The following is an 18,215-nucleotide window of genomic DNA, read 5'->3' on the forward strand; positions in this document are numbered from 1 at the left end:
GGTACCTGGTCACATGTGCTCATGCCCTCTGTAAATTATAGAGCACGTGACAGTTGTAGAACATGCCATTGAAGAGCGCACAGGGGATATCCACACTGCAGCCGTCGGCCAGAGAGTGGAAGAGGTCTAATTCTTCATTAGCTACTTCTGGATTAAAGTTCATGATACTTGTGAAGGAACCGGCATTTTGAAACAGGGTTCCACCTTCATTTCTGAATGCTTGACACTCACTCACTCCACTGTCTATGAGCCCTGCTTTTCTCCTGAAGGCCTGGCCCCCTCTCCCAGGGAGACCTGGCCATTTTTTCTCATTGTCAGTGCGCTACACCTCGGGTTTGTGACCTCCCTATCTCCCTATTGAGTTCCAAGGACCAGGTCCAGAGCTTGATTGCTGACCATCTGCCTCCAGTTCCCTTGGCCCAGGGACAGATACAACATGACAGGCTGGCCTTTGAAAGCAGTGGGACCCTTGGCTGGAAGTCGGACTGTGCATACATCACCTACCTTCCTAGGTGCTGGGGGATGACAAACGGAAACCTATCACAGTGGTTCTCCTTTGTGCTCACATAGAGGTCAGAATCTGACTTGGTTAAGGTTCAGCACACTTGGATGCCAAGGTGGGGGGGCTGCTGCGGCCTCTCCTCCTGCCTGTGTGTCAGTGTGAATGGGTAGATGACCGGTGCTGCTGGCCAGTGGATGAAAGGGTACCTGTAATCCAGACAGGGAGCCCAAGGTGAGTGTGGCTTGGCTTGTGCCTCCTGACACAGCTGTATGGCTCAGACGAACAGGATGTAGAATAGGAACGGTAAAGGTTGTGGGTTTGGGTCAGCCCTTTGCGTGGCCTTTTGAGTCCCCTGAGGCCATGTTTTATCTTTCGTGAAAGAACTGAATGAAAATATGTCTATTAATGTTTTCTGTCTACCTCTGGGCTAGGGCGTAGCTCAGCTAGTCCGTTTGTATAGAGGACTCTCATGACCACTCTGAGGTTGGAGGCTAAAGGTGTGGAAGGCCAGAGAAGTCATTTATACTGCTGGCACATGTGGGAGTCTGGATTTAAGGCTGGCTTGGCTGGGCCAAAATGCTTCAGTTTAATTATGGGGCTCTATTCAGGACTAGAGGTGGAAGGGAAGTGAACCCAGACACAGGGGTTTGCCTTCTGGATCCCCCTCCTAAGGAAACAGCTGCAAACAGTATTCTGAAGATGAGGTCCTTGGGTCGTCTGTCATGCAGAGATAGCCTGGGAATTTGTGATTGCTGCTTAGTGTCAGAGTGCTGGGGAGGCCCTTTTAAGAAACTGACTGGGGGCTGGAGAGATAGCTCAGCGGATGAGAACATTGGCAGCCTTTCCAGAGGTCCTGAGTTCAATTCCCAGCAACCACATGGTGGCTCACAGCCATCTATAATGGGATCTGATATGCTCTTCTGGCATGTAGCTCTATATGTGGATATAGCACCATATATATAAAATAAATAAATCTTAAAAAAAAAAAAGAAAGAAAGAAAGAAAGAAGCTGACTTTACCAGTTTTACCTCTTTCTGTTCTGGCCTCTTTGGGAAGAGTGTTTTTGTCCCTGGTGTTTTTTATACCATCTGTTTTGGGGAGCAGGACAGTTTGGCTAGCACATAGGCACATGGACACTCTCAGAAGGACTCTTTCCTGGTTGCTATGGTTAGCCTAGTGGGCAAACACTCCTCTGGTACCACAAGCTCTTATCTGTAGCTGTGTGTCTTTGGCCTCTGCATCAACTGCTTTTTGTCACTGGGATAAAACACCACGACTCGAAGCAACTTACAGAAGGAAGAGTTTATTTAGGTTTAAGGTCCCAGAGGGTTAGTCCATAATGGGGGGAGGGGCATGGCAGCAGGCCGCCAGAGCAGGAGGCTGAGAGATCACACCTTCAGCTGCAGACACAAAGCAGAGAGAAGTGTGTGGGGCTATGAAATCTCAGATCTTGTCCTCCAGTGACGTACTTCCTCCATCAAGGCTGTACTACCTACCCAAGTAGCATTACCACGTGTTCAAATACTTGAGCTGGGGTGGGGGTGGGGGCGCATTTCTCATTCAAACCATCGAAGCTTCCTAATTATTAATGACTAGCTTTCACAAGACTATAAACCCCAGGGACTGGAATTTATGCTCATTTTCTTCCTATATCACTGAAGCCTTGCCTAGGGCCTGCATATGGTAGTTCTTGGTGTTTATAAAGGTGGAGAGCTCTAGCTGGGTTTGGGGACCCGATGCCCGTGAGGCATCATGACCAGAGAACAGCATCAGGCTTCATGGAGCTAGGTACTGAGGAAGGAGGGTCCAGGCGTGGAGGGGTTCAGAGAAACATCTTGAGCTGTGTTTGTATCTTGAGGCTGCCCTAACAAAGTACTGTGAACCTGGAGGTTAAAATAAGAGAAATGGATTCTCTCTCCATTTTGGAGGCTAATGGTCCAAAACCAAGTTGTTGAAAGGGCTGTGCTCTTTGTCAGGCTTCCAGGGAAGAGTCCTCCTGCTGGAGAATTTCTCTCCAGCTCCCACCATCAAGTCCCGCCAGTCTCAGAGCCCACTTATAAAATAAACACACAGACTCTTACATTATTTAAACTGCTTGGTCATTAGCTCAGGCCTGTTATTGTCTAGCTCTTACTCTTATATTTAGCCCATTTCTATTAATCTTTACTTTGCCACATGGCTCATGGCTTACTGGTACCTTACATCTTCCTTGTCCTGATGGCGGCTCGCAATGTCCCTCTCTCCGCCTTCCATTTCCCAGAATTCTTTTCCTTGTCCCGCCTATACTTCCTGCCTAGCCAATGGCCAATCAGTGATTTATTTACTGACCAATCAGCAACACACTTGACATACAGACCATCCCACAGCACTTCCCCTTTTCTTTTCTTAAAAAGGAAGGTTTTAACTTTAACATAGTAAAATTACATATAACAAAACAATTATCAAGCAAGAATTACAGTTACAATATTAAAGAAGAGATCCTATCTATCTTATATTTGTAAGTTTAAGGTTTTATATCTAACTTATCTTTTATTATAACTAAGGAAAATTGTAAGTATCTAGTCTTTAACCACATCAAAGACCTCAGAAGGATATACTACTACCTGAGAAATGGAGAAGGATATAAGCAACTTTTAGGAGTCTTGTAGGGTAGACAGAGACAGCTGGCAGTCTGGACAGTCATTCAAAGTTCTCTTGTAAAGTTGGGGCATCTGTCTTCAGCCCACAGGCCTAGAGTCTCTTATTCACTTTTCTCTGTGTCCTGTAGAATGTCTGGCAGTTTTCTCTGCAAAGCAGGAACCTGAAGGACCATTTTGTCAAGCAAAGTTCAGTGGTCACCTTTCTATGGGTCCTGCATGTCCAGTTGATCAAGCAGTCCAGGCAAGAACAGTTTCTTGCCCAAATGGCTATTTTTGTCAAGGTGAAGATAAACTCCATATGGAGTGTCTTCGATGCCCATCCTCCTCTCTGAAGTAAATCGGTGCTGTCAGGAGCAGACATGTCTCATTGTCCAAAAAGTCTAAACTTTTAAAACATTTTAAATGCCATATTCTGTAGATCTTTGAAGTGTTTGAAGACTACCTATCTATCTGAAATATAACTATGTATACCTAGAAGACTTAACTAACATGGCTACAAATATAATTATCATAGATGACTAATTATTAATCTATTTTTTAATTATCCATTATAATTTTAAATGAGTTACATAAACATAATACCTCAAACAAGAATAGAAATATATATACAGTATAACAAAATTAAGTTTAAACTTGTATCAATAAACTAAAATCTATAGCGATGTAAAACATTTTAAACAAGTTGTTACTCTTTACAAGTAGGTTCATTAATCTACCCTTTCATCCTATCATATCTAAACTATCCCCTTTTTTTCTTTAGAAAGAGATTGTATTTATAATCAACCTGCTTTAAATAAAAATATTGGTTTTTGTCTGTCCCACACCAGAGGGCTCTTCTGATTTGGGACATAAGAATCTCTTAACCATTTTTTTTTTTTTTTTTTGAGCAATATGTCTGGGTTTAGAGGGGGAGTGAGCCAATTCCATCTCTAAAGCCAGCTTGGTATATTTGGGAATTTGGGCGTAGCTTCTCTTACTACTTCCTGCTGGAGGGGGGCGCTGTATCTTATGAGGACACGAAGAAAATTTTAGGATCATGGAGTAGTCCATGAGGCTGTATCGTCTGAGCCAGTTGCCTTGGAACCATTCTGGATGTTGAGTCATCTGGGCCATGGTGTCATTGGAGACCTTTCAGGGGGTCTTGGCTGGTCAAACCTGATGTATCTTAATCTGGAACAAATCCATAGTCTCTGGCTTTCTGTGGAAACAAGAGTAGAGACTCTTTTCCAAAGCAACATATCCTTATATCCAAATTTTGAAGTCAAGGTACCTTTAAAATATACATTTTGGCATAACTCAACAGCTTTTACAATCAAATGTTTTTCTGCAGTTACGAATATCAAAGAGAACATAATCCAGATTCTCTGTGTGGTAGCCATCTTTATGTGGCTTATTTTTTTTTATATTAGCTTGAGCCTATTGCTTTAAACTGCAGCCTTCTAAGCCTGAAACGGCACTGGCGCTGTGGCTGCTGGTTCCGCCCACTTCAGCTTCCCAACATGGCGGCGGTCCGCTTTCCGCCAGCTCTGGGAGCCATAACTCTCAGAAATAGTGGGTCTACACTTTTACCAAAGTAGCGTGTAGCCCAGAAACCTCTTTTTTTTTGTTTTGTACTAGCAAAGGCTAAATTCACCACACAGTTTAATGTGCTACTTGCAGAGGCCTCATTCCCACCATACTGCAGGTCGAGAGCGCACGCTAGGAACCCGCCAGTAGCTCAAACCGGCAGCTGCCGCTCATTTGAGAGAGACAATTAGGAAGCTGTTTTTAGGTCCGTTTTAGAATCTTTTTTCTAAGTTTTTAGGTGGAAACTCTTGCCACCACGTTGGACGCCATTTGTTGCTGGAGAATTTCTCTCCAGCTCCCACCATCAAGTCCCGCCAGTCTCAGAGCCCACTTATAAAATAAACACACAGACTCTTACATTATTTAAACTGCTTGGTCATTAGCTCAGGCCTGTTATTGTCTAGCTCTTACTCTTATATTTAGCCCATTTCTATTAATCTTTACTTTGCCACATGGCTCATGGCTTACTGGTACCTTACATCTTCCTTGTCCTGATGGCGGCTCGCAATGTCCCTCTCTCCGCCTTCCATTTCCCAGAATTCTTTTCCTTGTCCCGCCTATACTTCCTGCCTAGCCAATGGCCAATCAGTGATTTATTTACTGACCAATCAGCAACACACTTGACATACAGACCATCCCACAGCATCCTCCCTTCGTTTTTCTGATTCCTTAGTGCTCCTTGGCTTCTGTTCCATCACTCAGTCCTTGCCTCTGTCTTCAGGTGGCTCCTCCCCTTCTATCTCTTGTGTCCTTTTATCCAGTAAGTAGATGAGGCATTAGGTTCATGACCCACTCCAGTCCATTCTGATCGTATCTTAATTTAATGACATGATCCAAACCCTATTTACAAATGAAGTCATATTCCGAGCTTCTGGGTGGCCATAAGCATCTTAGGAGGACACTATTCAACTCCTGACAGCGAGTGACAGAGGCAACATCAATGAGAAACTGACTCTTCTGGAAGACCGTTTCCTGAGGCTGACATGTCAGATCTGACACTGGGTTCTCCAACCTGGCAGGAGTATCTTTGGCAAATCTTTTTTGCTCCTGTGATCCTTGACATCTTTGTCTCTTCAGTAGGACTGGTGACATCTGCTCTGAGCTATCTCTTGCATTACTATAAGAACCAAGTAGATAGGTAGCTTGGAAGCTTTTTGCAGGTTATAAGATGCTGCAAGGTTGGGCTTGGTAAGGCACTAACTAACCCATCACCTGTCATTCATGAGATGTTAACATGGTCATGTTTCTTGGTGCCATTTGACACGAGTGCTTTCTGTTTACCAGGATCATTGCTTTTACCACGGGACTGTGAGGGGAGCCGAAGAGTCCAGCGTCACGCTCAGCACCTGCCGGGGAATTAGGTAAGAGACCTGAAGCTGCTGGGGATGACTGGTCCGATCCTCAGGAAGATGTGCAGGGCCAACCCAAAGCAAGGGCCTTGGACAGGAGGCCACTGGACATGTGTCTATACTCTGACAGGGGCCAAGCTTGTGAGATGCCAGGGAAGTCCCAGATAATCCACACAGACACTGGGTTTGGGTTTACCTTTCATGATTAATTTGATATGCTAAGATCTGAGTTCTGTTATTTAGGAATGGTAAGGCTAACAAATCCAGAGATAACCATGACTGGAAGTTTAGCATCAATGAAGAGCTGTCTGCCAGATGTAAGTGGCAGGCAGTAAGTCACAGTAAAAAGAGGGTGCTGATCTATGAGGGGCAGTGTGGGAAAGCACAGGGAGGTGAAGAGACAGGAAGCTGTGGCATGTAGATTAGTTCAGGGAAGGAGTGGATGAGCTTGATGAATGTTGTACCTGTTTCTTGAGACCCCCAGAGACCACCAAGGAGCCAGTTTCCAATGCGAACACATAAGGGTCCTTTTATTGTCAGGTTCGAACCTGGGCCACCACATGGCAGATGGAGGGAAATGCGGCAGTGGCAGAGGGCCCAGGGGTAGAGAGTTTTTATAGGGAAAAAAACGCAAGTGGGAATTACATGCTTTGGCAATTTGGGATTGGGTAGAAGGGATGTGGGGCAAGGTGATTTTTTGAAACTATTGGTCTAGACTTTTGGCATGAAACCATATTTGAATCTATTGGGTTGTACTTCTTGGCAGTGGACCACAACTTGCTGAGCAGGATTATCTGGGCTGCTCAGCAGGATTATCTAGATATCTTCAAGGGCCATAAACCACAGACAGAATGTCTGCAGGAGCATACTGCCCCGTATCTGTTCGAGTTGTCATGACACATTCCTGAGGTCCTTCCTGGAACTGAGTACAGCAGGTGGTCTAAGATGGTGGCCCTTCCCTAAGATGGAATCTGTATTGCCTTCACATGCGCAGGGTGAGGAGTGGAAAGTATGAGTAAGTTCAGTAAGCTCTGAGACATGGGGTCCATGAAGTTGTGTGGTACCCATCCCCTTGGGTAGGTGGGTACCAGAGGGTGAGAAACCAAGACAGTTGGTAGCTGGACCCTGGCCTATACTGAAAGGCACTGTAGCCAGCAAAATGTCTCTCTAGGAGTTGGGTAACCATGAGGGGGTGGTCCCTTCAGGGTCAGTGAGATCCCAGAAATGAAAGCAAAGAGAGATAGAAAACAAGCGACATGTTAGAAGGACTTTCAGGTTGTGTAGCAGGAAGTGGGAAGTTAGGGGAGAGAGATGTGGTGAGAAAGGAGAGGATAACTTCTGAGACAGAAAATAAACCGGAGAGTTCCAACCAGATGATGCTTGGAAAAAGGGTGGGTGACCTTTCTGTCCCTAAACCAAACTACCCGGGTTTGAGCCAGGAGCAGCACATGTCTGGAGGGAGGAAACATCAGGTTCCATAGCAGCAGAGCTACAGATGGTTGTGAGCCACCATGTGGATGCTGGGAACCAAACCTGGGTCTTCGGCCAGTGCAACAAGCGCACCTAACTGCTGAGCCATCTCTATAGCCCCCTGCTGTATCTTACGTATTTGAAAACTCTGGGCTCTTATCTCCACAAACTGTCTGGGTTTTGAACACTGTGTGGTGCTTGAACTCAGGGTGTTGACTGACTGACTCTAGGAATAACAGCAAAAGTCTTGGTTGGCGGTCGCCAACTATATGCTAGGGACAAGACTGCTAATGTTAAGGTACCTACTCAGTGTTATCAACGGCAGAATACAGCTCCACTGTTGGCTCTGGTGAGCTCGTAGGAGGTGGTTTCTTTCCCTTTTTGGATTCAGTGTCTGCTTCTGTCATTTATTAATGTATGCCCATGTCCCACACTGGTGGATAGCAAGCTTTCTAATTTCTGTATTCTCATCTTAACCGAGGCACTGATGATAGGTATGTATGGTAGAGACTGTTTCCATTAGCTCTGCAGCACTTTACCAGCATATAAGATTTGCTCCAAGACTTAGCTAGCTTATCCCTGCCCCCAAATATAACCAAGGCCCCTTCTGACTGCAGGTATCATGTCTGTTTATGAGTTGGTTCACATCCCTGAAAGGTTTGTGTGGCGAGGTGCCTGAGGGAATTAGGCAGGAAATCGGTTTTGGCTGGGAGGTGATTAACAGTGGTCTCATATCCTCCACTCAAGTGGCCTCCTCCAGCCAAGCCAACTGGCTTCTCGGTGGTGTTTATAGGCTCAGCCACCACCACCTGCAGCCAGCAGCAAGTAAACAATGGCAGTCCCAGGATGAGGAAAGGGAAAAAGCAGGTGTGACCTGCTTCTCTCTGCCTCTTTTTTTTTTTTTTTTTTTTTTTGTCTGTTCTGGGTCTGGAGCAGTGGGAACACTCTTGGCTTGGCCTCTTGTGAATCATTCCTGTAGTCAGGCTGATGGGGACGCTCACCAAGCTGCCCATGTGTTTCTGTTTTGCGTGCTTCCATCTGGTGGGGTCCCACATGCCTTTCTTTCCCAGCCCTTTCCTCCCGCCACATGCTAAGAAAAACGAGGTCATGGCCAGGCTGAATTAAGAGCTGGAGACTTGCAAGACGGCCACACTGGGTCCCCGGAGCAGAGACTGGATTGGCAGCAGTGTTCAAACCCAAATAGCTTCCCAGGGCCCCAGAAGCCTGATATTTCCATAGAAAGTCTCCATAGCAACCATTCATCTCTCCCGGTAATGTAGTCCTGTGCTTGGAGAAGATGGATAGGATATATGCAAGGCAGGCTCTTCAGGCTGAAAATGAAAGGAGGCAGTAGAGCCTCTAGCCCAGCGGTTCTCAACCTTCCTCATGCTGCGACCCTTTAACACAGTTCCTCCTGTGGTGATGACCCCCAACCACAAAATTATTTTCATTGTTACTACTTCATAACTGTAATTTTGTTACTGTTAGGAATCATAATGTAAATATCTGATGCGCAGGATATCTATAGGGGACCCCTGGGGAAGGCTCGAGCACTCAACACCTCCGAAGGGTTTGCGACCCACAGGTTGAGAACCACTGCTCTAGATGGTTACTAGGGCCTTGTCTCTCCAGAGTACTCTGTAGGTCAGTTTATCATTAAAGAAACAATACCCAACCACAGTGAAATAAATCCAAATGTTAAAAAACATGTAGGGGTACAATGAGACACAGTGCTCTTTCTCACCCCATTTTCCCAGATTTTACCTCATTTCCAGAGGCAGCCATAATTTACCAGTTTCTTATGAACTCTTGGAAATACTCCTGATAAAAGGAACCCTGCTATATAATATAATGTTTTATAACTTTGTTTGGGCCCCAATTGCCTTGGGAATTGGGATCATCAGTGGCTGTGGGTCTCATCAAAGACACAGCAAACCATTTGTGTTAGTCAGTCAACTCATGGCTAAATGCTTCAAGTAAACAACTTAAACAGGAGAGATTTACTTGGAAGATTTGCTTGGCTCAAGGTTGCCGAGGGCTCAGCCCTTCGCTGCTGGCTCTGTTGATCTGGAGTCCACAGTAAGGCAGAACATTCTTAGTCAAGGAGACGGTAGTCCAAAGAACTTGTTCCCAGAGATCTTCTTCCTCCCGCCAGGCCTCCTCCAAATACCATCCCCAACTGGGATCACTATTTCACTGAGGATGTCAGGTGTCCATACACGCTAGTCTGCCTTACACTAAGAACCTGTCTTGTAAATGTTACCACAATGTCCTTCATGCACAGATACATCTTCACATCTAACCAACAGACTAAATGTAAGGTCTGATGATCATTTGTGGAACACTTTAGCCAGTACTGGGCTGTGATGTCCTTGACTAAACCTGTATGTGTGTCCCATCCATTGCTGGTGAGATGTTTTTGTTTGGTTGTTTTTAATTTTTAAGACAATTACTGAAAACTGTCATTATGTAGTCAATACAGTTTTAGAGTTAAACATCCAAACCATATTAGGAGTGAAAGCTAAAAACTACGGAAAGTTCTGTCTTTCTCTATCCTTCCACCCAAATCCATTGTTCATTTGGGTCACTGTTGGGGTACACATTGAGAGATATATTGTTTATTATATACAAGTGAGATCATCCCATGCATACCATTCAGTTTTGTGATGTGTTTCCAACTTAGTACTAAGTCATAGGTGCACACTGATCTGTCAAATTACTTTAATGGGTCTTTAAACTCTTATGTACCAAAGTTGGGAGAATTGAATTATAGAGACAGTCTCTCAACAATAAGCAATAAATAATCCTCACAGATCCGCTTGATGGATGAGCATTCTGTCACAGCGGTTCTCTCATCCAAAATCTGGGGCTCTCACAGCAATTCTACTTTGACAGGTTGGCTGGCTCCTGGACTCCCATCCTGTCCTCCAGGGAGACAGTCTGAGATCGGGGACTGGAGAATGTGTCCAAATGTGTACACCATGGACTGGAATGAGTTTAGATCTGCCGTTCTAGGGCCCTGAGTTCGTGCTGTGACTCTACACTTCCTGGTGGTGTGATCCTACACTTCCTGGTGGTGTGATCCCCGTACCTTGTACCTCTGTTCTCCACAGTTACTTTTGCCCTTGTCTTCTCCTTGGCCAGACTGGCCCTTCCCCTGGGCCTCACTCTGTCCTATAGATAGCTAAGTGCTTGGGAAGGGTGTGGATAGTAGGGTTGGTAAGGTGCTCATTCTAGAACTATGACTCTGCAAAGTGAGCAGCTTAGAATCGGCCTCAGGCTTTACATCAAGTCACTCAGTGACTCTGGAGCAAGTTCCCCACCTACCCTTGGATTTTTTCTCATCTAAAACCGGAATAGACTAGATCATAAAAGTACCCTTTAGCTGGGGAAGCCCTTGGCTCCAGGAAGAAGGAGCAGAGTCTTGGGAGGGGGGGACAGGAGGAGGTCCTCCTCTGAGAGCTACGCCTTTCCGCTGCAGGCTTGATAATAAATTCCACCTGTCAGGTCCTGTGTGGAATAAGCCCTCTGATGGATGGCAGGACCCTTACACTGTGACAAGTTTAGATTCTAAAGTCAGCCCATTCCTGGTCTAGAAGCTGGAGACTAGGGCGGGGGAGATAGCTCGATTGGTAAAGTACTTGTCATGTAAGCCTGAAGATCTGAGTTCGGGTCCCAGGATCCACTTTATATGAAAGCTGAGCATGATGATGCACACCTGTAATCCCAGAGTTGGAGGGGCAGAGAGACAAGAGGGTCTTTGGGGCTTGCTGGCCAGCCAGCCTAGCTTAATGGGTAAGCACCAGCCCATTGAGAGACTTTGTCTTAAAAAACCAAGATGGACATCAACAGAGGAACAATACCCAAGGTTGTCCTCTGGGACATATGCTCCCCACATGCACACACACCTGCCAACTAGTGCAGTCCTTTATAAATGACTTCATTATTGTTGCATATGTATAAGGATGTGTGTGTGTGTGTGTGTGTGTGTGTGTGTGTGTGTATATGTGTATGTGTGTGTGTGCATGATTGTGGGGGAAGTGCTTATGTTGAGGTCAGAGGATAACTTTATGAAGTCTATTCTCTCCTTTGAGCTTAACATGGGTTCCAAGGAGGATCGAACCCAGGTTTGTGTAGCTAGAGCCTTTACCTGTCTTGTCATTTTACTGGCCCCAGCTGGTGCAGATACGCTCCTGAAGTCTCAGTTTTCTGCCCTGTAGGATGGGAGCGGTGATATTGATGTCATTGGTGGGTTCACATTGGGTGATTAGCCCCATCTCCTTGACAGCAAGATCTTTGGTTGGCTCATGCTGTATCCCCAGGGGCTAGAACAGTGCTGCCCCAGGGCAGGTGCTCCGTGCAGACATGCTGACTGGCTCCCCAACAAAACGCTTTGTATCTCGTTTGTACAGCATGCTTCCGTGACTGCTGACTTTCTGGAGCATGTTCCCTGGTTGTCAGTGAGCACCGTCTGGTTACTTTTGACTACTAACACAGCTGCTCTGGGAGAAGGCTGTGTCAGGAGACAGCAGAGTCAGGATTCTCACCCGGGATGTCCCTTTCCTGAACCTGTCTTCTCTGTTTGTGCTCTGCCTCGGTCCCAGCAGGAACTCAGGACCATGCGCCCTTCTTTTCTCTGTGCTGCCTTGGAAGTTCCTTGTGACCCATTAGTGTGGGTGCAGGTTGGGAGAGTGGTGGGGAGAAGGAGCATGGGGCTGCTACCTCTTAGGATCTCTCCCTGTGTAGGGATGGTGGATGGGCAGCTGTGTGTCTAATGGACAGCTTCCCCTGGAATGACTCTTCGCTCACGTCTTGAAGGATGTATTTGAGTGAGGCCTTCAGTCACTTGTGGGTTAAGCATGAACTTTGTGTTTCCTGACTGACTGGCCTGCCTGGGTTCCTCTATATGATCTTATTTTATGATTTATTTTTCTCATTCTCTTAATGATGAGGAATAGCATCCTGGCCCTCTGCCTCCTGGGTTCCTTGTCTCCACTTCTGATCTCTGCCTCTGCCAGAGCTAACATTTAGCAAATTGAATCAGCCGAGGCTCTCACGTTAAATGATGGGTGAGTGTAGGGGGAGGCATGTAGGTGACACTGTAAAGTGCTAGGCTTGTGCTACCTCTTTTCCATCTCTAAGTAATCCTACAGGGGGGTCGCTGGTCCGTGGGACTGGGGTGAGTCTCCAAGGGCTATAGTGGGTGGAGGGGACAGGAAGGGGCCACTGAATCCTGTTGCTGGAAGGGATAAGCTCAGTGGTTGTCCCAAGCTCAAGATTTTCAGACTGACTGCCCACTTCTTGAGACAATTGCTCAAGCACCATGGAAACACAGGCAAGAGCATGAGCTCCTGACTGAAGCTCCTGAGTGTCGCCGAACATTGCCTGGGGGACTAAATGCAGACACTTGGGCCTGGTGATCCTGAGTCTCTTGGGATAGCCTGGGTACCTTCTGTAGATTAGTGGATAGGTGGGAAGCTCTGGTCCTGGGTTCTCTGAGCACAGGCGGAGAGCTTACCAGTGGAGGCAGATGTACAGAGCCCAAGGGGACAGAGACTGTGTCCGTGAAATCCTTGGCCCCAGGTGAAAGCTTCCTTTCTAATTTCCCCGAGTCTCGGTTTCCTCGTTGATAAAGTGTTGCCAGCCTTATAATGTGACATGGAATGAACAGAAAGTGACATCCGCATTCGGTGTGGCACGTGGCTAGTTAGCTCACAGCAAACAGTGTCTGAGGGTGAGGAAGGACAGAGGCCTCTGGTCATCTCTCCCAGAGAACTGATGGGCTAGTTTCATTCTGCCTGGCCTCACACTTCAGCGGGGAGTCGCTGGCACCATTACCTGTAGCCACATGCATACGGGGCATGTCTTTCTGAACCATTCTCCAGGGCTCTTCTGAATGGCAGTAAAAGGTCAGTGTGAAGGTTGTAGGATGTAGAGCCAGAACGCTGAAGTTCACCCCTGTTTTAATTCTTTACTACTTGTATGAATTTGGGTGGGTCAGTTAATCTTCAACGTAAGTTTTTCCATTTGTATCATGGGAAAAATAGTTGTAAGGGTCAGAGAAGTTGGTATGAGAAATAAAATGCTTATCAGCTTGGTGCCTGGTCCATAGAAAAGCTCAGTTATAGCCACTATGATGGTTATTATCTACCCTGCTGCCAAGTTCCTGTTGACCTCTGACCTGTTTGGCCAAGGGCTTGTTCATATCACAGCAAGTCAACTGTACACCTGGTGGCTCTGTGTTGAGGCTTTCACAGATTCCTGTGGGCAACTTTCCACTCACGGGGTGTAATATTGGTGCACACAGGCTCATGAGTTGGTTTGTGGTCTGCCTCATTCATTGTGTGGCCAACATTGTAGCCATTTAGAGGAAGCTGAGATGATGGGAGAGGCCCTGGTCAGCTGGGATGAGAAGATAGCTTGGGAACAGGATGCCCACATTGCCCTGGTCTCTGCCCTTTCCTGTGCAGAGTTAGGGAAGTGGATGTGAGCCTTGCTCGTTGCCCTCCACCCTAGCTGTTAAGGGAACGCCTTAGGTGTCTCACCATAGGCCAGGTGGCCACTGCTGTGTCAGCCAGAAGGCAGCCAGGAAGTTGATAGGCTTCCTGGTACTGGAATGAGGTCAGCAAGGGATGGGGTCAGGGAAGGTCTACTACCCACCGCAGTCTGTGATATCTTTCGTGAGTGTCATGGGCCCTTACTAAAGGACAAAACCTGGATAGTCATCCATGCATCCTAAGAGGACAGTCGTGGGTGGATGTTGAGAAGCTCTGCCACTCATGTGCCAGAGGCTGAGCTGAAATGGGTGCAGTTCGGCTGGCATTCGGCATTCAGCCGTGGCGAATGACTCGCTGTCTCTTGTCTCTATTTTTTAATCCGCAGCCCCTTGCTCGGACATGGTAAACGGGTATCGGTAACGCGGGCATTGCCCTTACACTGAGCTGAGGATGCCTTTGGTTTGGAGTGCTCAAAGGGATGAGAGCCTAGGTGACATGCTGCCCTTGTCCTGTGGATTCGGTCCTGGGCTCACCCTTCCAGAGTCAGGAACCCACGTCCTGCCTGGCTGTCTTGCTTATCTCTCTATTTGGAGAGTGGGTCCAAAGGACATAGCACATTTACCCTTGACCACGGTTGATGATGCCAGCAACCCTCTTCAGAAGTGGGACTAGTCATGACTCAATTGGCCTGACTGTAGCAGAATACTCGTTCCCTAGGAGATAAGATGACAGGAGGCATATGGGCCCCTTCCATCTCTAGAGAGTTTCCTGAGAGATAACTAACCACGTGACACACAGTTCCATCTCTAGACAGTTTCCTGAGAGATAACTAACCATGTGACACACAGTTCCATCCTTAGACGTAGTTTACTGAGAGGTAACTAACCATGTGATACACAGTTTGCAGACCATTCATTGCCCTTTTTTCATTCCCACATCACAGTGGAAGATTGGCACATCATAGATCTCAATAGAAGAGATAATGGAGCTGCCCTATGGGCATCTTCCTACCTCCATTGATCGTTGTGAAGCCCAGGGCAGGAAGTGCTCACTGAATGTAGACATCCCCGAGGCTTTGTTAGTAGAGCACCATAAGCAGCTGCATCTAATCCATGGGTGTCTGCCAGAGCCATGATAGGTCATGAGTCACAGTGACTACTCCCTGGTCACTCTGTTCTTTAGCAGGGCAGGCATCTTGACTTGTTCATGTCTCCATCCTCAACAACAACCATGGTGCCAGATGCTAGAATGGCTGTCTTTCTACCAACCGTGAATACTGTTTCTCCGGGCTCGTGCATTCCACTTCTGTAGATTCAACCAACTGTTGAATCAATCAAACAATTTTGAAAAAAAAAAGTTCTCTTGAACACATGTATTTTTCTTGTCATTATTCTCTGGACAATATGATGGATGTAACAAACTTCTACATTTTAAAAAATTTATTTATTCAATGTATGTGTGTGTGTGTGCGCCTAAGTATATGTATTGCACCATGTGTGTGTAGGGCCTTTAGAAGCCAAGAGAGAGCATCAGATTCCTTGGAGCTGGAGTAATAGGCGATTTGTGAGCTGTCTGACATGGGTGCTGGGATCAAACCCAGATTTTTCTAAAAGACACACAAGTGCTCTTAACTGCGGAACCATCTTTCCAGCCTCAGCATTTATGTTTTATTTGGTATTATAAATAATCTAGAGGTGATACAAAATATAAAATATACAGGAAGACACTAATAGCTTATATACTAATAGCACATCATTTTATATACAGTCTGGAATGTCTGTGATTTTTGTTTCCTTGAGAGTTTGGACTCAATTCCCTGTGGATATCAACAGCAAGAATTAGTGTGTTTAGATGCTATCTAGAACATGGTGAAATCTCAGTGAGTGAAGAAATTAAATAACCCAGCGCATATCTTTGAGTTCAGTACTGGGTGAAAGATTGTCACATAAGCCTAGTTATGGATATCACTGCAACAGATAGCTGCCTCATTAGCATGGGACAGTTGGGATGGGTAGGAATGCCGTTAAGTACCACTCGGCTTCCAGGCACAAGGAGACTTGTCTTCATTTAATCACTCAAGAGCCCTGATGAGTTAGTACATTATCATTAGTACATATACTAATTTAGGAATGAGGAAATGGAGACTCAGAATGACACGATGTTTCTTGGGGAGTATGTGACCGTTGAATGTTAACACTAACTCTCGAGCCTGGATTACCTCAACTGCAGGCCAGTATGCTTTCTCTGATCACTGTGCTACGTTTTCTGGGTCTGTAAAGTTTTGACCTATGGTTGTCATATATCATGCTTGATTTGGAGGCCTTTAGGAGTCCCAGTCTAAGGCCCCATAGTGGGTTCAGGGAGGTGCAAGTGTTCTGAGATTCCGTGTCCCATTTCACACGTGGTGTATTTCTCTTTAGAGATTCTGAGCTTGCATCAGGCCTTCACAGAGGGGCTCATGGCCCACTTTAAAGTGAAGAACCATCGAGCGTATGAACCTATGTAATGTAAGCACTGACCAGAGAGTCCATTTCTCTTATCCACAGAGGACTGATTATCGTGAGAAGTAACCTCAGCTACATCATCGAGCCCGTCCCCAACAGCGACAGCCAGCACCGTATTTACAGATCTGAACATCTCAAGCTGCCCCCGGGGAACTGTGGGTTCGAGCACTCCAAGCCCACCGCTAAGGACTGGGCCCTTCAGTTTACACAGCAAACCAAAAAGCAACCTCGCAGAGTGAGTTTTTAGGTTCCCAGTGGAGCTGGCAGACTAATGTGAGTTTGTCCCCACCCAGACACCCTTACTTTGATTCCAGAAGTACTTCTAAATTGAGGGAGAATTGGGAAGAAAGAGGAAACCCCCCCCCCCCCACTTCTTTCTTTCTTGGAATTGTTGAGTGAGACACCATCATAAGAGAACCACTGTATTTGGAATGCTCTGAGACGCTGATTTCTGAAACTGCATGAGGTTAAAAAAATGTCCACTTCCCCTCTTGGAATACCTCGTCCAATGTACAAAATGTTTTTTGTTCACACTGAAAACAGAGGTCTGTGGTCTCAAGGTTATTTGGGAACTAAACTGTCGACGTGTTCCCTCATGGGTTGTTGGCCTCAATTCTGCCTATATTAGCCAGTTGGGCTTCTTGGTTTTTGAGAAAAAAAGAGATTGGATCCCATGGCTCAGAAAGGCCTCCAGCAATAACCAGTTGCAGATGGAGGTGGTGGGCTGCAGCCAGCGCTGTCCCTAACACCTAAATTTAAGAAGTAGGGTCACAGCTTGTTAACCAGCACGGTCGCTCAGCAGTTTTCTAGAGTAAGCTGGAGCCAACTGTTTCTACTGCACTGATCCGCTTCTCTCTCTTCCCTAGATGAAACGGGAAGATTTACAGTCTATGAAGTACGTGGAGCTTTACCTGGTGGCTGATTACTCAGAGGTAAGGGGTCAGCGACAGATTTCAGGAGAAAAACTTCTCTCTTGAGAGCGTCCATTCAGCCTCTGGCTACTTTGGGGAGATGTGGACACATTCATCTTTTAGTTTATCGTGTAAATTTGACCTTAAATCCAGCCCAGGGCTCTTTTAGCCATTTTAAACAGGAAAAAAGAAAACAACAACAATAATCAAAAGCCAAGGAAAGCTTAGTGTGGACACATAAGCACCGGCGTTACTTAGATGGGGTCTCACAGTCCTGTGGTTCTGATATTTGTTCTTAGACCGTCTGTAGTCCTTTCGAGAATCTTTTAGACTTCTGTCTTACAAAGGTAGCGAGTGTTTTCAGCGTCTGATCAGATGGCATTTTCTCATATGTATCTATTTTTATATCCATGTTGGTGTTCCCCAAATGTCCCCAGAGCAGCAGCATATGTGGCATCTGGGAACTGTGAAAAATGTAGATCTCTGAACCTCACTCCAGATCTCTTAAACCCCAAATTGTCAGGGTGGGGTCCCACAATCCATGTCTTACTAAGACATCGGGGTAGTTTTAATGCATCGCAGGTGATCTTGGGAACCACTAGCCTAATGGGCAGGGTAGCCCCTTAATTCATATTCCTGAAATTGGACAGGCCCTATGATTTCACAAACACCCACCCACTTGGCTCCATCATTTGTTTCACTTTCATGGGTGACGTCCTGATTTTTCCAGGTTGTGCCAGCACAGTGCTTGGCATCAGGCTACAGCCCTGAGCCAGA

The 18,215-nt window shown here is 46.2% G+C and overlaps 1 protein-coding gene across 1 annotated transcript in view; it reads left to right on the top strand.

The window, feature by feature from the left end:
• Window positions 1-18,215, top strand: part of Adam19 (ADAM metallopeptidase domain 19) — an 89,165-nt gene that overhangs the window by 39,552 nt on the left and 31,398 nt on the right. The window contains exons 5-7 of the mRNA XM_059270391.1: window positions 5,992-6,068; window positions 16,570-16,762; window positions 17,394-17,459. Coding sequence (XP_059126374.1) covers window positions 5,992-6,068; window positions 16,570-16,762; window positions 17,394-17,459 — 336 coding nt within the window. The remainder of the gene's footprint in view (window positions 1-5,991; window positions 6,069-16,569; window positions 16,763-17,393; window positions 17,460-18,215) is intronic.

Source organism: Peromyscus eremicus, chromosome 8a (genome assembly GCF_949786415.1).
Source record: "Peromyscus eremicus chromosome 8a, PerEre_H2_v1, whole genome shotgun sequence".
Lineage (NCBI taxonomy): Eukaryota > Metazoa > Chordata > Mammalia > Rodentia > Cricetidae > Peromyscus > Peromyscus eremicus.